This window comes from Schistocerca cancellata, chromosome 1, assembly GCF_023864275.1.
Source record: "Schistocerca cancellata isolate TAMUIC-IGC-003103 chromosome 1, iqSchCanc2.1, whole genome shotgun sequence".
Classification (NCBI taxonomy): Eukaryota; Metazoa; Arthropoda; class Insecta; order Orthoptera; family Acrididae; genus Schistocerca; species Schistocerca cancellata.
Genome location: NC_064626.1, coordinates 740,849,336 through 740,875,307, shown reverse-complemented (window position 1 = coordinate 740,875,307; position 25,972 = coordinate 740,849,336). Strand labels below are relative to the sequence as shown.

The window sequence follows — 25,972 nt, the reverse complement described above, 5'->3', positions numbered from 1 at the left end:
GACTTTCTCTGACTTTAGTGATGTAAGTAAAATTTGAGGGGGCACACGGCTCCTTCTTACAAGCAATTCATAAGTGGACTCAGTAGATTAACTGGTTGGCACTTAATGACTGTAAACCCAGGAAATGGTGGTTGGACCACTTGAAAGATAGCCTCCAACTGAAACTTCCTGGCAGATTGAAACTGTGTGCCGGACCGAGACTCGAACTCAGGACCTTTGCCTTTCGCGGGCAAGTGCTCTACCACTGAGCTACCAAAGCACGACTCACGCCTCGTCCTCACAGCTCTACTTCTGCCAGTACCTCGTCTCCTACCTTCCAAACTTGCCAGCGAAGGCAAAGGTCCCGAGTTCGAGTCTCGGTCCGGCACACAGTTTTAATCTGCCAGGAAGTTTCATATCAGCGCACACTCCGCTGCAGAGTAAAAATCTCATTCTAGCCTCCAACTGATTTTACTGTCGAGGCTGGGCTACCAATAACACGGGAGTACACCTAACTCCTGAAGCATGTACTGTAACTACAGTGTGTAGAAATCAACTACACGGCAGTACATAAGTAACGACTTATGAAGCGATTAAATGAACAGGGAGAAAAGGGGAATAAAAGCAATGTGTGTTGATAAAGGTACGGTCTGTTCAGTTGTTATCAATACAGTACTAAGAGAAGCCGCGGAGCTTGTTATGTCAAAGTAGAGTCAGTCAGCGCTTCAGTGAAGCTTGAAGTTCACAGCAATGACTACTACTTTTATAAACTCAGGAAAGAACGTCCAAATGCCGCAGATATGTGACTGCGAAGGCATATTGTGTGCTTCCGGCGGGTAGCGCCGCCACGGGCGTCGGGTACAGCGTTATAGGCGGCGAGATATCCGGCGGCGGTGAATCAGCGCGAGGTGACGCAGGCAGAGGAAGGCACGTCCAGCGGCGTCCGCCGCGCCGTACAGCTCCGCCGTACGCACGCTGCCCTGCGGGGGCGACGGCCCTGGCGACTCGAGACCAACTGTCTGAAGCAAACACCTAGCATGGGGGAAGCTGCGCGCCTACTCGCTTTCCGGCTCTTCTAAATATCGACACATATCCGCAGACCAGCGTACAGGTAGTGGTGGATGATACCTGTTCCACTACTAGTTGTTTCCTTTCCTGTTGCACTCGTAGATAGAGCGAGGGAAAAACGAGTTTCTGTATGCTTCCTTACTAGCCCTAGTTACTCGTATCTTATCTTCATGCTCCTTACGCGAAATATACGTTGGCGGCACTACAATCATTCTGCTGTCAACCTCAAATTGCTGTAATCTAAATTTTCTCAAAAAATTGTTCCTCGAAAAGAAAGCCGCCGTCCTTCTAGGGGTTCCTATTTGAGCTCACGAAGCACTTTCGTGTTGTTCGAACCCACAGGAAACAAAGCTGGCAGCCCGCCTCTGAATTGCTGCGATGTCTGCCTTTAATCCGATCTGCCGGCCGGAGTAGCCGAGCGGTTCTAGGCGCTACAGTCTGGGACCGCGCGACCGCTACGGTCGCAGGTTCGAATCCTGCCTCGGGCATGGATGTGTGTGATGTCCTTAGGTTAGTTAGGTTTAAGTAGTTCTAAGTTCTAGGGGACTGATGAGACCTCAGAGGTTAAGTCCCATAGTGCTCAGAACCATTTGAATCATTTTTAATCCGATCTGGTACGGATCCCAAACACTCCAGAAGTAGTCAAAGATAGGTCACCGTCTCTGCCACAATTCTCACATGCTCGTTCCATTTCATATCGCTTTCCAGTGTTACGGCAAGATATTTAAATGACTATGTCAAGCAGGACGCTACTAATACTGTATCCCAACATTACGGGATTATTTTTCCTACTCCTCCGCACTAGCTTACATTTTTCTGCATTTAGAGCCAGCTAAAAATTTCATCTGAGTCCACTTGTATGCTCCTACCGTCACTCACCTTCGTCACTTTCCCGTACCCACCACAGCAAATAACAGCACAGTACTGCCCAATCTGTCCGCCACATCTACCACATTTCCCTGGGACACTCCTGACGATATATTTGTCTCCGATGAACACTCGCCCTCGAGGACGACATACTGGGTTCTATTACTTAAGAAGTCTTCGAGCCGTTGATGTATCTGGAATCCTGCTCCGTGTTCTCGTACCTTCGTTAACAGTCTGCAGTGTGGTACCGAAGTATTTCATCCTCGTCTTCAGATCACAAAACAGGAAAGATTCCACACATTTCAGTACGCAGTCTATTCTTTAGGAAAGGAAATCGTAACAACTAAATTAGCCTGCCTTTTCAAAACTTTGAATTTTGCCTCACCGTAAGTGGGACAACCACTGATCCGAAAGCAATGCGTTTACTGAAAGCACAGGTAAGCAGATTTGTCCTTGAATCCTATATCTTTTATCAGTATGTTTTTGTCAAGGTGCTGTTGGCTGTAACATCACATGTGACCAAACCTCAAGTGAAACCTGACTAACCTTACGTGTTTTAGACATTGGGTACGCTAGAAAAGTACGCGATAGAGACGGGAAGGAAAAAGTAAGCGTTGCTCTCTAAGGGAAGACTGGTTTGATGCAGCAGTCCATGCTACTCTACTCTCTGAAAGCCTCTTCATCTCCGAGTAGCTACTGCAAACTATATCCTTCGGAATCTGTTTACTGTGTTCATCTGTTGGTCTACCTCTACGGTTTATACCCCCACATCTTCCCTCCAGAACTAAACTGGTCATCCTTTGATGTCTCAGAAAGTCCCCCACCAACCAAGCCCTTCTTCTTGTCAGGTTGCGCCACAAGTTTCTTTTCTCCCCAAATCTTAGTTATGTGATTTATCCACCCAAACTTCAGTACTCTTCTGTAACATTACATCTCAGAAACATCTATTCTCTGTTTGTCTAAAATGTTTATTGTCCATGTTTCCTTATATACAAGCCTGTACTCGAAATGAAGACTTTTACTCCTAACGAATACTTTCAGAAAACACTTTCTTACACTTAAATCTACATTCGATGTTAAGAAATTTCTCTTCTTCAGAAACACTTTCCTTGCCATTGTCAGTCTACATTTTATATGCTGTCCACTTCGGCCGTCATCAGTTGTTTTGCTGCCCAAATAGCAAAACTCATTTACTACTTTAAGCGCCTTGTTTCTTAATCTAATTTCCTCGGCATGAGCTGATTTAATTCAAATACATCCCATTAGCTTTTGATGATGTTCATCCTTTATTCTCCTTTCAAAACACTGTCCACACCGTTCAACTGCTCTTCCAAGTCCTTTGCTGTCTCTGATAGAATTGCAATGTCATCGGCCAACCTTAAAGTTTTTATTTCTTCTCTCTGGACTTTAATTCCTTCTCCAGATTTTTCTTTGGTTTCCTTTACTGATTGACCTATGTGCAGATTGAATAACATCGGTGGTAGACTGCAACCCTGTCTCACTCCCTTTCATGCCCCTCGACTTTTGTAACTGCCGTCATGTTTCTTTACAAGTTGTAAATAGCCTTTCGCTCCTTTTGTTTTACCCCTTTCTATCTTCGTAATGGGGCAACGATCTTGCCGCAGTGGATACACCGGTTCCCGTGAGATCACCGAAGTTAAGCGCTGTCGGGCGTGGTCGGCACTTGGATGGGTGACCATACGGGCCGCCATGCGCTGTTGCCATTTTTCGGGGTGCACTCAGCCTAGTGATGCCAATTGAGGAGCTACTCGACCGAATAGTAGCAGCTTCGGTCAAGAATACCATCGTAATGACCGGGAGAGCGGTGTGCTGACCACACGCCCCTCCTATCCGCATCCTCCTCTGAGGCTGTCACCGCGGTCGGATGGTCCCGATGGGCCACTTGTGGCCTGAAGACGGAGTGGTTTTTTTGTTTATCTTCGTAATGACAAAGAGAGTATTCTAGTGAACATTGTCAAAGCTGTCTCTTAACTTACGGTGGCCTTTCCTTAACCTATCTTCTAAGAGAAATCGTAAGGTCAGTGTTGCCACGTGTGTTCGTACATTTACCCGGAATCCAAACTGATCTTCCCCGAGGTTGGCTTCTGCAAGTTTTTCCATTCTTAAACCTTCTGTATGTCGGGGTAAATGGCGATTTTTTTCGGTACTTTTTCTGAAACACAGGCTTTTGGAATTTTGTCCTAAAGGCTTTTCGCGATGCAGGTGTATTACTTCGCTGTTCGTTAATCCAACTTGGCAACAATCTCAAACTGTTGACAAAACCCGAGGAGTGGTTTCTCGAGGGTTTTGTAAGCGACCTCTTTCGTGTGTCAATTACGGTTTCGTAGGGTTCTTGCAATGAAAAGATAGGCAGGAGGACGAGCTGTGAACCGCCTAATCCAAATGCGATCGCCGTGCTCGCAGGTGGAGGGATCCACGCGGCTTCCGTGTTCCAGGAAGAGGCGCGGAGCCCACTGCCAAGGCCAACATACCGACGCGGCGGCGGCGGCGTCGCCACGTGCGTTCACCCCTCCACCAGGCGCCGCCAGCCATTGATAAATTTACCGCGGCCGGTATTTTCGGGGGTTGTCCAATTTATACGGTAAACAACGCGGCCCGGCGTGGCGTCGCCGGCGCGGGTCGCTCATTTACTTGATGGATGCGCCAGCGCGCCGCGCGCCGCCGGAATGCAACCCGCCCGTTATTAATACAGCGCGCCGCTTCCTGCTCCGCGACAGCACAGCGCGCGGCCACATTCCCGTCGGCCGGAGGGGCACCACTTGTTGGGAGTGCCCTCTGGCTTACGAAACAGCCTGCGCGACCCGAGACACAGATTCCCGGAGCTGCTAGCCTGCAGGTACTCCTGCCTTAATTCTCGGTGATAAAAGACCTTCAAAAATTCACAGGCGTACCAAAAAGTTCTTCATTATAAACTTCCGTTCAGTTTTCAAATAACGTAAGGGAATGCAGCCGGGTGATGTCGTCGACAACCATCGGTATTTCGAGAGGAGCACTGCAGCAAGTCAGAGCTGTATGAGGAAATTTAAAACTTCGGTTTGCAGGGGGACTCCAGAAAAGCATACACACACAGTAAATACTAGCGCCATCACAAACTAAAGATGCCCGTCAGGAGTCATCGATAATGAAATTAGTAATCCACGCGTGAGGTAGCATTAACTCGGTCCCTCTGTTTTTTTTTTTTTTTTTTTTTTTTTTACAAAGAAGAGAGCAGGATTCTATGACACATTTAAACAAAACCCACCATCTCTATGTGTGTGTGTGTGTGTGTGTGTGTGTGTGTGTGTGTGTGTGTGTGTTTTATCTCCCCGGCGTTCCTCAAAACTGAAGTTTTAAATTCCCTTGCACGGCGCTTACTTTCCGCAGTTTTGCTTTGGAAATGGCAGGTTGTGCTCCTATCGAATTATACGCTGTTGCCGACGACGTCACCCGACTGCATTCCCGTAAATTATTTAAGCCCTGTATGGTTCAAATGGCTCTAAGCACTATGGGACTTAACATTGAGGTCATCAGTCCCCTAGACTTAGAACAACTTAAACCTAACTAATCTAAGGACTTAACTGCTGAGATCATGAGTCCCCTAGAACTTAGAAGTACTTAAACCTAGCTAACCTAAGGACATCACACACATCCATGCCCGGGGCAGGATTCTAACCTGAGACAGTAGCAGCAGCGCGTTTCCAGACTGAAGCCCCTAGAATCGCTCGGACACAACGGCCGGCTAAGCACTGTATGCGCCGAGAGAAACTCAGGTCTCACTTTCGTTGAGGTTATTAATATTACAAATCGATCGAGGAGGTGCAGTGGACTCGTATACAGTAGGGCGGTCGTTGATTTCCGTCCAACCATACAAATTTAAGTTTTACGCGGCTACCCTAAATCGCTGAAGGTAAATGTTGGGGAGGTTCCTTTGTGGAAGGCAAAGCCGAGTACCTTAATCTTAGATTGTGCTCCTCCTTTAACGACATAAACTTACATTCATACCTAACTAACCTAAGGACATCACACACATCCATGCCCGAGGCAGGATTCGAACCTGCGACCGTAGTGGTCGCATGGTTCCAGACTGAAGCGCCTAGAACCGCTCGGCCATATCGGCCGGCCATTCCTCTTCGCTTATACACTGTAGACCACTGAAGTGCATGGCAGAGGATACTACTCTTTGTACAACTTATAGGGATTTCATCTTCCATTCGCGTGTGTAAAGCGAGAAGGATAAGTGCTTAAACATCTCTCTGCAGGCAGACACTGCCTGCCTGCTCTCACTGTTGACATGTGTTGTTTACAGTTGTTAGTTCAAGCTGCTTCCGTAGTACTGCGCTGACGTCCTTTTACGCCAAGAATAAAATCAGTCTCTGAGCTTTCTGGACGTACGGTGTACGCGATCATTCCATTTCGCATCTCTACAAATTATTATACCCAGTTATATGTATCATTCCATTTGAGACTCGTTGATATTGTAGTCTTAGCATACCAACTTCTGTCGACTACACATTTTTACATTTCTAAACATTTAAAGTCATACCTAGTCGTCAACGACACATTAAATCACAATCCTGTTTTGTCTTCTGTTCAATACTTTACCTAATTAAAGTTCCACACGCTAGTAGGATGGAACCACACTTACGGTTGTCTTGTCGCAGCTACAAGTGTAATAAAGTCTTTAATGACACCGACTGCCTGTTACAGCCAAAGCCTGACAATTAACATCACGATTAATGTATCATAGTATATAGTTTCATACTTCAACTCTTGCTGCAAGTACAGACACAAATTTTCCCCCCAGTAAGAACGTTTACATTTAAATGACAGAGGAACGTACTTCAAGGACCTTCCGGAGAGTAGCCTTTACCCCTCCAGAGACACCCCTACCAAGTGACATACATTAAACAACAAAGAAAGCAATGTCGTAGCTCCATATACGATTTAATTTTCTTTTTCCATTACACTTTATTATCGAGGAACAGACTCGCTCTAAATCTCCAAGTTATAAAAGGTATCTATTGCAATCTCTCACTGAATGCTAAGTCACCGAAGTATTTGATGACCGTTTCTTGCATATGCATCTTAGACAGTGGGATACAGGTCTCGTTTTAATGCAAACCGTTTTACAAATCTCAAAAATGAAGACAAATGTTTCGTGATGATCAACATGCAAACCCTAAAGTCGACTTGTACTATCTTGGAATAGCTACATTTACATGAAACTATGTCAACTTTGTTTTATTCTACAAAGCGCAGCTATAAATAACTTTGATCTGACGTCACTTCCACTTCCAATCACCTACGAATAATCTTATCGTTGCCCGATTTTTTGTTGCAACAAAAGACTCCAATGTTGGTCGCCCGTTCCGTACACACAGCCTATGCTGCAATATCACTATGTGTTGCAGCAAGTTTTGAAAATCGTATCTAACTAGATAACGGACCTTGGCTTTCCATCGGATCAATTAGCATCGTTTATCTGTCCAATCAACAAGTTTTCTGTTCTGTCTATCACTGTGGGGGATAAGAGAGAGACAAGGTTCAAATTTTCGTCGTCGTCTCTCTGATAAGTTTCACAACGGATGTAACAAATTAGCCTTACCCATTGCGATTCGGCACACCACATGCAGAGGAATAAATACATACGAGTGGAGAACTAAGTTTTGAGAGAGAGAGAGAGAGAGAGAGAGAGAGAGAGAGAGAGAGAGAGAGAGAGTGTTTATTGCGTAGAAAGATATATCAACTACTGCCATGAACAATGTTTATATTAAAGTGTAATTGTATGAAGATTTTTGTTAAATTTATTTATCAGGTTCCATAGACCATGCGAGTCGAAGCTACATGGTGATAGAACGAGTGAATAGATAATTTACAGAAGGTTAGAAAATTCATACAAAAATAATAAAACACGAGAAGTATTGGTGACATGGTATCTGAATAAATAAAAAACTAGGGAGAAAAATCGTTGACTGGTGTGAGGAACTCCTATATGACATAGAAAGAACGTACCAAAAGGAAACGTTTCAACTTGAGATGAATACCTAGGGTTTATCACGCCATGTTTTCAGTTACGCTCAAGCGTACAAGAAATGAAACCAGCCGAATAATGCACATCTTTCTGCGCAATGTTTAAGGAAGTGTTATCAAGTGCAAATAGTTTTGCGTCTAGCGTTCAATCATGAAGGTTGTAGTTTCTACTGGATGAACAACTGTTGTCAATAAGAAATCCCATGGAAGAGCATATGTACGAAGATAAGAGTTAATACTCTGAGATGCTGAACAACGGCCTACACGAAATTCGCTAGTTGACACTGCAGATCTTCCTGGTCGTCGTTTGCTGGGTTAGTAATATTCTTGATGGATGAACAGAGTTTCATCGAAATATGAGACCACAGGAGTGGACGCTATTTGTGTCGTAAGATTAAGTTTCTGCACGAGATCTTGAACGTAATACTTCCGAGAAGTCTTTTCGTTTACCCTCTCGTCTGTGAATTTAAAATGGTTAGTTTTACTGACTGTTTGACCTTCTTGAAACAATAAAATTTCACTTTTATAAGGGTACGTGTAAGGAACTGTAAGCATTGCATTTTATTGCAGTTGAGCGTTAACCTGTTCTCTAAAAATTACATGATGTTATTGGCTCGTCTTTCACAGTACTTGTGTCGTCTATAAGCGGGAAAACTTTTGAACCATTCTTATGTTTAGTGGCAGATCATCTTTTTCCTACTTTCCAGATTTGAAGTTAAGCCATTGATGAGCTATTCCCTAGCCCCATAATCTTCCAGTGTATGCAAAAGTACTACATAGTCCATACAATCAAATGCTATTGATAGGAGCCAAGGAAGACTGATGACAAAAGACAAACAAATAATCCTGCTGGAGGATCATTATAGTAGAGCTTGAAAACACCGATTCTGTTGCAAAGTTTTTATTTTTCAGTGGATAGACTGTCAGTTGTAAGTTTTTTTATGTTTTTCAGTGGGTAGACCACGACCGGTTTCGGGCTATTGCATGCCAATCATTAGGTGTGATAATTATGTGCTGTGACCCAGAGAGTTCTCTGCACTCGTTGATGGTACACAGAGTCCTATATCCTCCTCGCGGCGCTGTGGCGCAACACCTAGTGATTGGCATGCAATAGCCCGAAATCGGTCGTGGTCTAAGCATTGAAAAACAATAATAAAAAAAACCTTATAACTGAAAATTTTCAAGCTCTACAAAAGACAGTGCTAAATATGTTTGGGATGGAGTTGAGATCAATATTGATATTCTACAGCGAGACAACTTTCTGAATGTACGCCTGTTCTAAAGTGTCCGTCTTTACTTGTCATATATACAAAGTCCCCTCACAGCCAGTCTTTCACATTTGTAATTCGAAACTAAGGACCACGACGGGCTGAATGATTGGACAGAAAGTATTTATTAAACGTTCCGTTTCCCGTCTTCTCCCAGGATAAACTACGAAATCCCGATGCTGACAGGGAATAAGCAACAAAGCCGGCGTGGAATGCGGGGGAGGAGGGTTGGGGTGGGGGTGGCCCGGCGGTCCCAACCCCGCCAGCTGTTGCTCGTCTGCTCGCCTATATTTACGCGCTGTGGCGGCGGCGCGCTACGGGAAACCGCCGTGTACTCCGTAGTTGCGGGAAGGCCTCGTAGCCGCTCCGTCAGCGACCCTTCCGGTTGCTGGCCCAAGCAACAGACCGCGGGACGTCAAGAATCCCGAGAACCTCTGACCACAGCCAAACTGCAAGACAAGCTGTGTACGAGCGTCAACACCGTTCTGTGTAATGAGGACGTCGCCTTGAGCGCGGGATCTCTGGAAAACTTATGTCTGTGTGGGACGGGACCATATTTATGCCTGTGACTAACACTGCAGTTCTTGTAACTTTCTAACTGTAAGGCGAAATCTTAGAATATCGACAGTAGCGCAATGAACGCCTGAGGGATGTCACGTACTGTATGCACACTAAAAGTGCTTTTCATGACACGTAACTCATAAGCATGAAGAAGTGCACTAATACGAAAGGCCCGTAAAAAACCGTTGATCCTTAATTCCGATACTATACTCTCCCCGATGCATGTAAATGCCCGTGAAAATATTTAATAAAAGCAATTGTAATTTTGTGAGATAATTTCATGATACACGCTATAGATCGGAGGTTATCATAACGTATTGCAAAACATTTCAAATTATGTGTGGGATGGGAATTTATGATCTTTTTCTTAGAGATAACTACTTACGTCGGTAACGGCAAGACCAATCCTAATCACTGCTTCAGCGGAAGACTTTTGCAACGCTTTGGAAAGAGAACTTAGTGGGTGTAGTTGAATGTTTCCGGTACATGACACGTAATTATCATCACTGCGTGAGGCAGAATCCTGTAACCCCTAGAAATTTGTAGTGTATTCGAAACTTCATAACCCAGTCCAGATATTTATCAGATTCAGAAGAGACTCTTTAGTAACGCAACTTACAGTTAGTGCGTCAAGTTCCGATTGGAGATGGACTAGGATACATACATCCAACGGGTGATCATCTTTCACACGACTGTAACACACAGATGCGCTTCTAAGGCAATTCCGAGAAATCGCAATTTAAATTTCTCCCCTCCTTTTGAACACAACACGAAACCACGAGCCGTCGACTATCGGCGCCATCCACCAAATACGATGGCGATTCACCAATCGCCTTGAAGGTCGCGATAACGCTTACATTTCAAAAACTAAGTAAAGGTATATTTCCAATATACAATAACGGACGAGAATCCTGAGCGGCTATCAACTGTTGAATAAAAACACTGTGCTGTCAAAATGGAGGTGTCAGAAACGCAACAAGTAGGAAAGCAGACAATCCCGACCCACTCCAAGAACAGGGGACATAGCTGATTTCTACTGATTCTGCGAAAACAGTATAAATGCACTGTAGATTACTCGAAGCCGTTATAAGCCTGGTATAGCTTCACTGTAATCAGCACTAGGATACATCAATAAATGAATGTTATTGTGGATTACGCCGCCCCACGACTATTATTATTATTATTATTATTATTATTATTTGATCCTTTCTGAAGAAACATGGTTAGTTATAGTTATACAAATGTTTGATGGCAGATTAGGAAACAAATGATGAGACTCGAACATAGTATAGACAGACTTCTAGTGTGCAAGATACCTGGTTGCGACTACTTCACTGCTCGACATCTTGCGCTTCCATACGGTATGCAACAGATTCTAGGCACCTTGAACGTCGATTTCTCTTGAAGGGTTGCGAAGCGCATCGTATTGGAGCAAAATTTCTTACATCTGTGTATGCACTACACCGCTGGGTGAATACATCCCTCGTGAGTAATATCTGACAAGCAGATCAGGTGAATGCTTACCCCGCTTCTGTTGTCCAGCTGTACTCGGGCGGATCCATGCAGAAAGGCCTCTGTTGTGTGTGGTGTCGTAACGAATGTGCCACAGCGAGTGTTTCTGCCCGGCGGCGTTACAGAGGTATGAACGCAGCCCCAAGTTCGCCGCGCCCACGCGGGCAGCGAACCTCAGGTGACGTAACTCCCACATTCGCCAGATGGCCGTTACCGGGAATGGAGAGCCGTTGACTGGTTATCTCACCACCAAAATAAGCTCTTGCTACCGTTGGCGAACGAGGCGTGGCTGCTCACAAGAAACGTGGGGAGTTCCATTCTTGAAACGTCAGCGAACCGTTTCCAGTACTGTACGTTAGAACAGCCAAAGCGCCCATACGGGGAGACAAAACTGGTTGCATCGGGTTGCAGACGTGGTTAAGATGATACAACTGCTGAGGTACGAAAAACAGAAGTGACAATGCATCACTGACCTAACTGCAGTCATCGACCTGTTTGTAAGTTTAACGACGTAAATTCCTACAATTGCACTCTTTCTCAGGAGCCATCATGCACAGGAACATCAGCAGCTCAGCGCGAGAAATATTTTTTGTAAGAGGTGACAGAGAAAGAAGTAAAAATAACATTACTGTCTGTAGCCAGAAAAATTTAGAAAATTCCGACTAGTAATCGTATAAATCCGGTATGTAGAGACTACAGAAAGTAAATTATACATGTCGTTCAACGCTAAGACCATTGAACAACGAGAACGGTGTATTGCCAGAAGAGAGGACATGTTCCAGGTTTTCTGCAGAGACAGTTTCGCTGCGGTACAGATAACAGGTCCATCCCAATGTGGGGGTGATTTGACGCACCGACTAGAGACGTACTCCAAAGTTTTATAGACAGCACTCTTCTTGTGGGCAAAACGTCTAAATTGCACACATATTCACCTTGAAATTCTGGCGATATGTGACCTAATGCGATGTCGCGTCCAGCCGTAGAGGAGTGGTGCCAAAAATGTGACCAAGGCTGACACTCACCGAGAAGGTAGGCCATCGACATCGAGCCCACAGGAAAGAGTTCGGGCAATCGAGGAAGAACGTCGGGGGGGGGGAGCATTTTCCAATGATGAGGACGTTTACGCAGTGGGTCTCGAACGGCTACATGACTCGATAGTGGATTTCTATCGTCTAGGAACTGAAAGGTTGCCGGAACGTTCTGACCATTGTTTCTAGATTTTGTGACTGTTAAAAAATAGTGTCATATATCTGTGTCACTTTAAACTGTATTGCAGTCTTCAATAGAAGTTCCTTGACCTGCCATAACAGTTAGCAACTTACTTTTTGAAATTCCCTCGTGCGAGAGGAACAGTCACTACGCAAATTGAATAGTTGATGCAGTCAACCCGGTATTTGTCTGATGAGAGGCCATGGACACAGTGGCTTATCAGCCATTCATAGCACATACACCATTCCTCATCGCAGGAAAAACTTTCACTTTATAGCCACTTCACAGCCAACCGCAGCTGCAGCTATTGTAAGCAATGTCAGTGAGTATACTGACGGTTTTGGCCTCCTATTGGGACACCAATCTGAGTTCCTACAGCTTTCCGGGAAATGCGTGGAGCCTTTCCGAGGAAACTTATCTATTGGAAGAAGAAAATCTACACAGTTACTTTTTGGCGTTATCGACATGATTCACTGTTTCTGATTTAACAGCTCAAGAACCTGACAGCTATTGTCTCCGAGGTATACTTTGATTCCCAGTTTGAGTAGAGGTGTGTGGAGCTGCAGTTGTAGGAGGCCCTAATCGCAATTGTTCACACGAATTTCGCGTGCCGGATAAGAGCTTTCTGCGTAGTAACCCAGCATGCGAAGCTATGGACTTTGATCACTAGTTTAGTGCTTGAGCACCGAGTCCTGTCTGAGGTTGAAGTACTACAGTGAGTCAGTTCCCACTCTTCCCTTACAAGATGCAATAATTAATTAGTTCCCGTCGGTCTCTGAGGAATGCGATTCGCAGAAGCAACTCGGCAAAGCCGGAAGGAAAGTGAGTCATAACTGGTGAGAAGATTGTTGCTCGTTAGAGTAGAAATTCCAGTTCTTCCTGTTACTATACCTATTTACCGCCCCTTTTCGTTTACATCGTGGCTTTGGTATAGACTTCACAACTGTGGTTTGGAGTCGAGTATCCACAGCAAAACACGTCGATGTTGGCGTCTGGGAAAATTACTGAACACCGTCCTGCTGCTTTGCAGGGGTAACCCTTTGTTGTTAGTGTAACAGAACAGACGTCTGGGTTTTAGCCTCGTTGAATAACATGAAAAGATGTTCAATTTCGACGCATTCCGATACCTTCACACCTTCTTCGGTCGTGATTCTGTAGCCTCATTGTGTGTCATGATTGTTGAGGTCTCCAATTAGTACTTCCAGATGTTGGATATTTTGAGCAGCTTCTTTTACTCGTGGTTCTACTGGTTGCTTTTAGATGTTCACAGTCTCTGTGTTGGCGACTTTCCACCTGATGGTATAGATGCTATTTTCCGTTTTTGTTTGGGCATCTGTTACCTGTTGAATATCATTCCTGATGTGTGTTGCAGATCCATAGCTTGAGTGATATGTAGCAGCAGCTAATGTATAGCCGGAGATCTTACAACTAGAATGAAGCTGGGTGTTATCTGAGCAGCGAGATTCCTATTGTAAAACAACATCCACTTCCAGAATGAGATTTTTACCCTGCAGCGGAGTGTGCCCTGGTATGAAACTTCCTGGCAGATTAAAACTGTGTGCCGGACCGAGTTCGAGTCTCGGTCCGGCACACAGTTTTAATCTGCCAGGAAGTTTCAACATCCACTTATTTTCAGTCAGTATTTGAGTGAGGTAATCACTTTTTGCTCTGCTTATGCCCTCTATATGTAGTTGCAAAAGCCGGAGGGTATTCCCTAAATCCTTTGTCAAGCAGTTGGTTCACTGCTACGTATACTCTAACAGCTGATATAATTATGAATCGCCAGCGGCCCAGCTGCCTGTATCTGTAGACTATTTATCCGTACCTTAGTTACGTTGCTCGGGGTACACCGCTAGGATGCTAGTCTACTGTCTCCTGGGTGTAAACTTTTGATATTCACCTATAACCAATTGCTTGCAAATATTTGAAGCATTTTCCTATCTGTTACAATCGCAAATTTTAGAATATCTATTCTGTTTAAAAAAATTACCTTTTTTCCTTTATATGTAATTCATTCAAGTGTTGTTTTGGAATTTATTTTATTCGCGCGCATGATGTCTTATTGACTTAATCTAAGACTTTCTTAATCAGGCCAGCCGTTGTGGCCGAGCGGTCCTACGCGCTACACAGTCCGGAACCGCACTGCTGCTTCTGTCGCAGGTTCGAATCCTGCCTCGGACATGGATGTGTTGCTGTCTTTAGGTTAGTTAAATTTAAGTACTTCTAAGTATAGGGGACTGATGACCTCAGATGTTCAGTCCCATAGTGCTCAGAGCCATTTGAACCATTTGATTTTCTTAATCAGGGATGAATGTAATTTTTCTATCTGTACTTTATGTATATTTTATTACCATTAACACCATCGATGATCAATGTAAGTAATGTATCCTTGATGCCGTACGAAATAAATAAAAATTGGGCTACATCGAATCCACTTTCGTTAGAAACAACGAACTTATCTTCTCATCGACTAGGTCGCAGCGCTTTGAAGAAATTTTCTCGACTGACCTCTTTTAATTAAGCACGAAAGGTTAGAAGACCGAGTGCGGCCATCTTCAAATAAGATGCCCGAGACCTCGGTGGCCAGTTACGGGACCGGGAGGGTGAATACAGCGCCCCATCGCAGCTAATGACGCACCGCTCGGCCTCATTCAGCATTCGTTGAGGCTGGCAGCCGCCGCGGCGCTTCCTGCCGGCGCACCACAGTGTGGCCTTTGTTGCCGGCTGCGGATCACCTTGGCAAAGGCCGTGTCATTTCAGTCGAAACGCTGGCGGTTCGCTGCGGCTGTCGGCTACGTGGGAAAGCGAAGCAACGGCACGGAAACCACTACACTGCCTCAGTATGAAGAGAAACCTTAACGAGAGATACCCAATTAGGGTGACCAACTCTCCCTTATTTCCTGGGATCACTCGTATTACGACAATATTTTTAAAAATCCTCCTGGCACCCTCTTCTGCCGCCTGTTTCTGCCATATAGACTGATTAACCAGAGCATTATGACCACCGAGATGCTAACAATATAAACCCGTGCAAGCGATAGCAACGTCACCTGGCGAGGAATGACATACGCACGGCGCACGTAGTAGAGAACGTGTAGAATGGGGAAGGTGCGAGATCTACCTGAGTTTGACCGAAGGCAGATTGTGATGGCCCGGAGGGTCGGCACGAGCATTTCGGAAATTGCACGACCTGTCGGGTGTTCGAGGAGTGTTGTGGTGAATGTCTTCAACAGTCCAAACGTCATGGGTCGGGCGGCTGCCCCTCATTAAAGATATCTGACGTCGTAGTCTGAGTAGACTGGTGAAACAGGACAGGCGGGAAACTGTAGCGCAACTATCATCACACTTCAGTGCTGGGCGGAGTACAAGTGTGTAGGAACACACAGTGCACCGAACACTCTTAAGTACGAGCCTCCACAGCCGACGACCCATGCATGTGCTAATGTTAACATTCACGACATCGGCAGCTACGATTGAAATAGGCACGCAATCAGCGGCACTGGACGTTTTCGCAGTGGCAGAGCGTTGCATGGTCTCATGAATCACGGTATCTTCTTCATCATGCCGATGGAAGGGCGCGAATCCTTCTTCTTCCAGAGCAACAGCGACTGAGACAAGCTGGCGGCGGCTCCATTATGCTCTGGGCATCTGGGGGTTCAGTGGAGCTCGTGAAAGACACCATGACTGACAAGGAATATCGTACACTGGTTGCAAGCCACGTACACCCCTTCATGACGATGTTTCCCGACGGCAGTGGCACTTTTCATCAAGATAATGCGCACTGTCAGAAGGCGTTACAGGAACACAGTGGCGAGTTCCAATTGATTTGCTGACCCCTCCCCCCACCCCCCTTCTCCAACTCGCCAGGTCTGAACCCTAACGGAAACAACTGAGATATGATTGAAGGTGGTGTCAGAGCTCATCGCCTCTCCCCCCCCCCCCCCCCTCTAGAATTTACTGGAACTAGGTGACTTGTGCGTGCGTATGTGGTGCCAGCTCTCTCCTGCTAACTAGCAAGGCCTCATTACTTCCATATCACGACGCGTCTTCGCTGTTATCCGTGTCAATGGTGGTGGACATATCGGCTATAATGTTCTGGTTAACTAGAGCATTTCATCAGTGATCACTGTTACAAATATCAACCCAGCGATGTGGGTTGCTATCGATAGTTCAAATTCCCTGACTGGCAGATCGCCGGCCGGAGTGGCCGAGCGGTTAAAGGCGCTACAGTCTGGAACCGCACGACCGCTATGGTCGCAGGTTCGAATCGTGCCTCGGGCATGGATGTGTGTGATGTCCTTAGGTTAGTTAGGTTTAAGTAGTTCTAAGTTGGGGGGAATTATGACCACAGCAGTTGAGTCCCATAGTGCTCAGAGCCATTTGAACCATTTTGAACTGGCAGATCTCGAAAAGTTGCCGTATAATAATCGATACTATTGTCGACAATAGTTTTTTTCTGTTCGCGTTTCTACGGAAAGAAGATGGTTTAGCTCAATGGAATGCCAGAAGCAGAGAAAGAGTGACACAGCCTACGTATCTGGAGGGGAAATTTTTACTTGTTTCTCGGTCTGTAACGGCAACCCACGGATGTGCTCTTCTCGCACCAAACAGCAGCTATGTTTTAAATCAGAGGCGCTGTCGACAGGACGTTGAACTCTAATCTTCATTCCTTACTTAAATAAGACCCGTATGGGGAAGGTGACTAGTGAGTGCACACTTTGATTTTATATCGTGTAAATTACTAGGTTGCCAAAGTTGTGAGGCTGTTGCGCTATAGTTTTTAAATAAATCGCGTGACACACAAAGTTCTTAAATTTTCAGACGAGTGCTTTTCAAATGACACAATCTCTCCATCGCAATTTCTTTTCAGTTATGCTAAAGCAATGCAATTTCTCTTAAATCGTGCTAAAGCAATGTACGAAGCATGAAGTAAACAAATTATTAGCGTATAAAGTTGTTTTCTGTATTTATTATTAATGCAATCCCGAGAATCTGTAGCACATTACAAGAAGGGGTGACAAGTTATACTGAATGAGGGTGGAGGGCGAGTGGTGGAGGGGGTAACGTAACTGTAGACTCCACCTCCCCTGAACCGAACCCAGAATCCACGTGTGGTATTCCAGATCTGTTTCGGAAACATTATACTACGCATTATGCTATGCAGACCGTTCGACACGGAGCTGTCTGGCTCTTACGGATATTTCGCTGATTGTTCTACTGGAAGCTAAAAATTACTGCACGCTCTTCTACTTTAGATACACCGAGGTCTCTGAATAACTCACGTGTTAAGGTAACGAAACTAACTATTAGATGAACGTAATTCTTGTTAGCGTAAACATATGGATATACTTTTTTCGGTCAACGAAAGAGGTAAGAAAGCTGTCAGTCTTACTCGTGACGATCTTATGGAGCAGCGATAACGGATTACCGAACTTTTGACCTAGAATGTCCCACTGTGGAGCAAAAACATGTTACAGAGTTTAAAACACTCGAGAAGGCTAGCTTGTACACATTATGGTCAGTCGTCTGTGCATTACGAAATGGGAAATAGATTCACGGAGAAAAAGATATATACTAATCTCGTACGTCAGTCTTCAGCGAGAGATGAAGCACATTGGTTAAAGAGTTGTGAGCGATTGCCATGCATGTTGTGGCAAATTTGTGATAAACGAGAGAGAATAGCTCAGGGCTAGCTAGATGCTGACTGACCGAGAGAACACGTAACACGACGTAACAGCGACAAACAAAAAAAAAAACCTGTGGAGGCGGCGCGTGTGACGGCAGAGTCGCGGGTGGGGGGGCAGGTGGGGGGCAGGTGTGCTTCCAGCCGTCCTCCAGGTCTACTGGCCGCTCGCCGCCACCGCATAAGCCAACACTTATAACGCCGCACACGTGTGCACCACGGAGTTCACTGAGGATATTGTTACCGAACCATGCCATATACAAGTGCTGATACCCTGTGTACACTAACCTTTCCTATAATGTGGTACCCATCTACGAAGTGCAGTATTTGGTATTTTATGACTTGCACGGGATTAGCACAACAATGTACGGAGCCGATGCCAGTCGTTGGCTTTTCGTCACTTTGGTTATTGATGGTCGACACATTACGAGATCAGTTTTTTGTCATCGGCAGTAGCACCATTCCTGTTGGCTAATATCACATTAGGCAAGTCTAGTTCGTCAATCGAGGTCTGAACGGGAGTTACGCGGCCACTCAACAAACAAATGGTTCAAATGGCTCTGAGCACTATGGGACTTAACATTTGAGGTCATCAGTCACCTAGATCTTAGAAATACCTAAACCTAACTGACCTAAGTACATCACACACATCCATGCCCGAGGCAGGATTCGAACCACTCAACACAATATTGAAGACGAAGTAGTCTTAAATCATCTGTTTTCGTGTTTATAGAACGACTGTAGTTCTTACGATAAAATGAACTGCAACTAACCGTGTTAGTGGTACTATTTATTAGGAAAACAATGTCTTCTGTACAGTTGCCTATAGAGCGTAATCAATACGTAATTTTAACCTCAAAATCTGATGATGAAAGTATCGGTTCGAAACCGGTAACGGCGCCATATCTTCTTCATAAGTAGCACTATTAATTGCGGTTGGTTGCAGTCTACTTCGTTGTACGAATTAATCTATATTTTTATACAGCTACGGTCATAACGTCAGTTTTCGACAATACCGTCCTAGAACGACTGACAACAGCGATTGGGTACGACCTATTACACCTCATCTTAATTCGAGTATGTAATCGATATATTCACTGAGAATCAACGAAAAATTTTAGCTCATGCAACTTGTAAGTTCTAACATTTATTCTACTGCAAAAGCGCGTATACGGAAGAATACACAACGGAGCGGTTTTTAACGCTTTACTGAAGCCTACGGCTCCTCTTTCATAACAAAAGAAAGGTTGTTAGCGTCCGCAGGCGAAAACGTAAAGCGTAAATGTATCGAATTTACCATGAATTTCGGAAGACTGTATAATGGTTAGGATCCTTCAGATTCAAATGAAAGGTGACAGCTGAGATAATCAGGTATTATTCACAAATAGGTTAATATTTACCATGTCAAAATATATATAATTGCCGCTAATGACAGCCGACCGACCGAGAGTCCATTGTAACACTGTTCTCACCCTAGCCGCCGCGAACGTACCGTTATGTGCCCTTGGAGTGGTAGCCTATTGACCATTGTGCCTCAGATACCAATATCTGCAGAGAGGCCAGCACCCTCCAGTGACTCGGTCGAATGTAGCGGCCGAACAAAAGTTTAAGTACACAGAATGAAGGACAAGACGCGTGCCACATGCCCATAAATTTCTTGGTGCTACTTTCGAAAATAAACAAAAAATAGACGAGGCCATCTTCGGGCCAAAACTAACAGACGCGTGCCATTGATGATGTTCCGATGGCCGTAAGTGTCAAGAAAACTGAGACGATCGAAACAGAACGACACATTTTGAAGGATCAACCTGATTCCTTGAACCGTCGCGTCGATCACTATACGAATATTTTTCTACTCGTGACAGCAGTGATGAAGACCCCTGCACTGTCCGAAGCACGCAGCGGTTCCTATCGCTGCTGTCACAGATGTTGCTACTACAACGCGCGTTTGGTCTCTCTGCGGCAGGCGTCAGTGGGTGGAGTGACGCCGACATATAGACTGACCTCGGCGTGTGAGACGCGCCTCGCGCCGGCATGGGTCCGCGCGCTGCTGCTGCTGCCGCCGCCGCCGCCTCTCCTGGACGCGCCGCCACTGGAACTGACGGCGCCCACCCACGCACCACCACCTGCTGCTGCTGCTGCTGCTGCTGCAGCGAGGCCGACGGGCCCCCGCTCTCCTCTCGCTCTGCCGCTCTCAATAACACCGGCGCCTGTTTGTTTGCCTACCTGCACCGGCTGACCCGCTGCGCTCGTCCACAGCGCTCAGCCATGATGCAAAATGTAACGCAACGAGGGCACACGCGTAAGCCTTGCCCATATCAGTCCGATTATATAAACAATTACAATTTCAGAAAAACTGGATGATCTGTTCAAGAGAAATAGCTTCACAAATCGAGCAAGTCCACCTCTGGCCCTTATGCAAGCAATTATTCGGGTTCGCATTGATTGACAGAGCTGTTGGATGTCCTGAGGTATATCGCGTTAGATCGTCAAGATCTCGGGCTGGTTTCAGGGCTCTGCCGTAATGCTCCAAATGATCTCAATTGGAAGAGATGTTACAACCTTGTTGACCAAGGTAGGTTTTGGCAAGCACTAATTCTTCTATGAAATGAAATGGCATCTCAGACCATCACTCCTGGTTGTCCGCCCGTATGGTGGGCGACAGTCAGGTCGGTATCCCACCACTGTCCCGGACATCTCAAAACTAGTCTTTGCTGGTCATTAGGGCTTAGTTCTAAGCAGTTTTCATCACTGAACACAATTCTACTCCAATCAATGAGATTCGAGGCTCAAGACGGGTCTGGAGATGACCCGGACAGTGGTGGGATACGAACTTCACTGTCGCCCTCCAGATACGTCTTGCGTGCCATTTCGTTTCATAGCAGGACCCCTTTGGTCGCCATCCGGGGCACCCTTACAGCACAGCAATACGTCGACGTTATTCTACGCTCCATTTTGTTGCCATTCATGGCAAGTCCTTCTGTGCTTACATTTCAACAAATTAATGCCCGCTTGCAAACGGCGAGAGTATTGTCTGTCTTTATGCTCGCCAAACCGTGCCTTGGGCAGCAAGACTGATGACGTCTGGAGCATTGTCAGGGCTCTGCAACCATCTCGGTATTTTGACTATATAATGCGCCAATTGGACATAATTTGGCACTATATCCCACAGAAGGACATCCCGCAATTCTATCCATCAACGCCAAGCTGAATAACTGCTTGCATAAGAACTAGAGATGGACCAACGCATTCTTGATTTTCTTAATTTGTGAAGCTATTTCTCTTGAATAAATCAGCCATTTTTTCTGAAGATGTAATCACTTGTTTGTCTGTACACGTGCATCAAATCCGCCGATTTCCGTCCCATTCGGAAAATTCATTTGTGGTGTAGATTTTTTAAATTTTTTTGGCACTCCCCTTCCCCCAAGAGAGCACATACGTCGCGCTGGAGCGCTATAGACGGTGTGGGACTGTTACCACGCGGACCTGTAAATCTCTACCGCTGGCGTACATCTTGACGGTGAAGTCGCGTATAGTAGTCGATTGGCTGCATGGATGGATTGAAGTGATAATGACAGACGGGAGATATCGTGTTAGGACCTGCTCAAGACCACACCGTGACTGAACACAACCCACACTCACATCAGCTACGAAACGTCAACTATATGAATTTATTATTGAGAGACAAGAAAGTCATTGGACGTGGTTCGTGCATTGATGAAGGTGGGGAATGATCCACACTAATATTAGAAAGATAGACTCGCTGAAATCCAAACTTATCACCATGATATTTCGGTCCCACCGAAACCATTGATGACACAGATAATATGACACTACACCATCTTAACGTGGTTTAGGAGCTACACGCGGATTCCAACGGTCTCGGCCGGCCATCAGAAATAAAGTTACCTCAAGCGAGGTAACTGCTGACCAGTAATTAGAACCAAGGCCTTACTACAGTACATCCAAGCGACAATGGAATGAAGTTTGCCACTTAGAGGTTTTGTTGTCATCCTTTTCAAAACAGTCTCATCTTTTCGTTAACGGCAGCGGTTAAACGCGATAAACTGACGCCGTCACAAGTTCGGGGTAATAACGTCAGAAATCGCTCTGCCTACAGGCAGAAAGTAGCCTCGACATTTATATTGTCAGAAGTTTAACAGTATCCACAGCATTTAACAATATCACTCAGTCCTCTTGAAAAGGCCTCTGAGGAATAGGTCTTCAGATGTAACCATTTATGGCAAGCGGATGCAGCATCCGGAAGAAATACAAAGGGTGATGTAACGCAATGCATTATTTGCAGTGCTCATACGCAGCACGCAGTTTGTTTACCCGAGAGTTCTATTAGTACCAGTTGTGCTAAACCACTGTATATCGCACCCAGCTTTCGCAATACTCCATTGGGAAGGCACGTTAACGTGCTGTACTTGGTTAGATACGATGCGGGATTATTGTGCTAGGTGGACCGACAATTTTTCGGTCATTACCTCTGTGGTGATAAAAGTGAGCACGCACAGTTCATTGGTTTACAGACGGAAGTTATCGATAGCGCAGTTGAAATGTTCCAGAAAGATGTAAATAGGCCCCACTGGTCTCCGATATCAGAACTGCTCCAGCGGTTCCCTCTCTAAATCCTGCGTCTGGAATGTAACTCCTTACCTACGAATGACATGAATTGCCATTCCTCAGCTTTCAAATCAATCACACGCTCAGTCACTTGATGATGGGACTCAGCTCCACACATTTAACACTAACAATCAACAATATATGCGACGTTAAATTACATGTCGAGACGAGTATCCAGACGAGTAGCCTTCGAATTTTAACGACTTTGGACTTAACAATAACAAGAGGGTGCTCATGATTTAAAGCAGCTGTGTTATTTTATTTGCTTTGCCTACCTCTTTCACTATTCATGCATGAATTAATGCAAAATCCCGTTCGATAAGCGCAAATTAGTTTTACGTTCATAATCATAACATATTACGAGGATGTTGTGAAACAGAAAAAAAATTGTGGTAAATTCTTTGGGACCATATTGCTGAGGTCATCGGTCCCTAGGCTTACACACTACGTAATCTAACTTAAACTAACTTACGCTAAGGATAAAACACACACACACACACACACACACACACACACACACACACACACAAGCCCAAGGCAGGACTCGAACCTCCGACGGGGGGAGCCGCACGAACCGTGGCAAGGAACGGCTGTTGCGAAATAGTTATGCGATTTGCGCCATGTGCAGTGTAGTGGAAATAATGATATCAGCTGAATTAGCTTCCACATAAAGCAGATGCTACTTTTAAAAAAAGAAATATTAATGAGAAAATCTTATTAATGAGCCTAATAATGGACAAAGAATCAGCACTGGTGACGCATTTATTCTTCACAAGTTAATTACAACAAAGAGGTTCGTAATTACAAAACTATTTGATGTTTTGCCTGACACAAACACAAACATTTCTTTTAAATGTTTTAAGCACATCGTGGTGAAGATCGTGAACAACAGTGAAGCACTCATCTGTATGGAACATACAATCCTGACAACCTGGTCGTACAACAGATCTAAAATCTGCACTCACACGATACTGTGAGTACGTACACACGATGCAAGAACACAACAAAAGTAAAACAAGAAGAAAAGCTACCAGAACTGTCTTAACAAAAGCATATTACGAACAACACCGTACTACCCTGTAGTCATACAACCGCAATTTTTGGGAATGGGAAGCCGAACTGTCGCATATGTAACTATGTTTTTTGTTTAACGGAAACTAACACAGTTGCAGCAATTATGTACTTTAATGTCACAAAAATTTGTCAATAACCGACTTCATCCGAATTTTATAGCATAAGCAAACCAAATTAAAAAAGTGAAGACAAACGACCGCAATCTATATGAAGCATGTAAGTTATTTTACTCATCACACGCAATTGACGTTTTGACAAGAACTTCTTACGCGCATGTCGCAACTGTATGACACACACACACACACACACACACACACACACACACACACACACAAATAAGCAATTACCCTAGACGAAAGTAGTTACTTGACTAAACATGCGAAGTTCCTCTCAAATGAACATGTCAAACTGTTATTATTTTCTCCTGAAGTTTAACGTGGCAAAACACTTTTTTAAAATCTCTCTGGAGCGCATCCACTGGTAGTACCAAAATCTCGTCGGTACGCGGTATGAAAACAAATACTCCAACGAATATTCCGAACCTGCGAGAGGGCGTAATTTGTAATTAGCAACAGAGCAATGAAATCACAAATCAGACTCACTTTTATTCTCACCAATGAATATACTTATCAGGGAACGTTAAAAAACCATTGGTGTGCTAGTGAAAAAAAAAGAAAAAGAAACACTGGGGGAAACAAGACAAACAGCTGCACTTCGGGGAAAGTAAAATGCATGATGAGCCGCGTAAAGTCAAATGCACGGGTCAATAACGACGTGGTAAGACTGTTGAATGTTTGGACTGTTGCGTGGACAACCTTCAATCAAGTTAGAATTTTTCATTGCTGTAATCGCGGAAGTTCTAATTCTTCTGCCGCAATGAACTGGTCATCACCTTCTTTAAAAACAGATAAATGAACGAAACAGTACTAAGCTCATCTCAGGTAAGGAGCTGCGCTTTGGTCAGAGTAGAACACTCGCGCCTATGATGAAGGAAGGCACCGCCCGCATCACTTAGTACATTCTGTTTGGGTCACTGGTTTCGACCTTTTAATTGTACGTTCGCCCTGCCGACGAGCTGTGCATATAACGAAACGCGTGGATCTGAGGGTGACATGTAACAATAGACTAAACCAGATATCGAGAAAACATGCCAAGTAACTCAGACAGTGTCCTCCTTCCCTACAATTACAAGTCGTCACGGTTCCCTGAGACGCAATGTCTTCGATCGTGAAATACTCACGCCTTCCGGAGAGCAAACTCCACGAGACGCATCGGCTGCGTCGGCACTCCGTTGTCCACAGTCATGGTGCAGAGCCCGCGCTGTCAGTTTGGCAGATGAACACACACATACGAGCTGCGAGCAGACGCTCTCACCGGCTCGAGTCAACTACTGAGGCCGCTCGTTCGCGTCCCACGGACCTAGCGAAAGCTCAACTGCTCCCTTATCTGTTGCAAGGACGCGGCCGTTCAGAAGCCCAGATAAAGGTCGAAGCTCGCTATCTCCTCCAGAAAGATAAAAGCTGTAGCGCCGCCCGGTCTGGGATTGTCGATGACGCTCTCCAAAAAACCACAGCGTAGCTGGCTGCAGACTAGTCCCCGAAATAACCACGTTTATGCAATAACAGTCAAGCTAAAACCACAAGCCGGCCAGGGTGGCCGAGCGGTTCTAGGCGCTACAGTCTGGAACCGCGCGACCGCTACGGTCGCAGGTTCGAATTCTGCCTCGGGCATGGATGTGTGTGATGTCCTTATGTTAGTTAAGTTTAAGTAGTTCTAAGTTCTAGGGGACTGATGATTTCAGAAGTCAAGTCCCATAGTGCTCAGAGCCTTTTTTTTTTTTTTAAACCTGCTTTTTAAACCGGCTTTCCAGTATGTTTATCGATTACCAGGCGTAACTGGAGAGCAGCATGCTTACGAAAATTTTGAGATCAGGTATGCGTGAGTCCACAGAATTTTCCCGACGGCCAACGCCGCAACGCTATAACAACAAGAAGGCCACACAGACACACTGAACAGCAACAGATAACCTAAACAAACTACAACTTCGGTCTCTCCCTGTAGAAACAGTAGGGCATTCCACTATTGAGCTTCG

The 25,972-nt window shown here is 45.1% G+C and overlaps 1 protein-coding gene and 1 pseudogene across 1 annotated transcript in view; one reads left to right on the top strand and one right to left on the bottom strand.

Moving 5' to 3' along the window:
- Positions 1–25,200, bottom strand: part of LOC126185586 (inverted formin-2-like) — a 47,352-nt gene extending 22,152 nt beyond the window's left edge. Inside the window, exon 1 of the mRNA XM_049928141.1 lies at positions 25,121–25,200. Coding sequence (XP_049784098.1) covers positions 25,121–25,185 — 65 coding nt within the window. The 5' untranslated portion in view covers positions 25,186–25,200. The remainder of the gene's footprint in view (positions 1–25,120) is intronic.
- Positions 3,521–3,638, top strand: LOC126105508 (5S ribosomal RNA; annotated as a pseudogene).
- Positions 25,201–25,972: the final 772 nt, after the last annotated feature.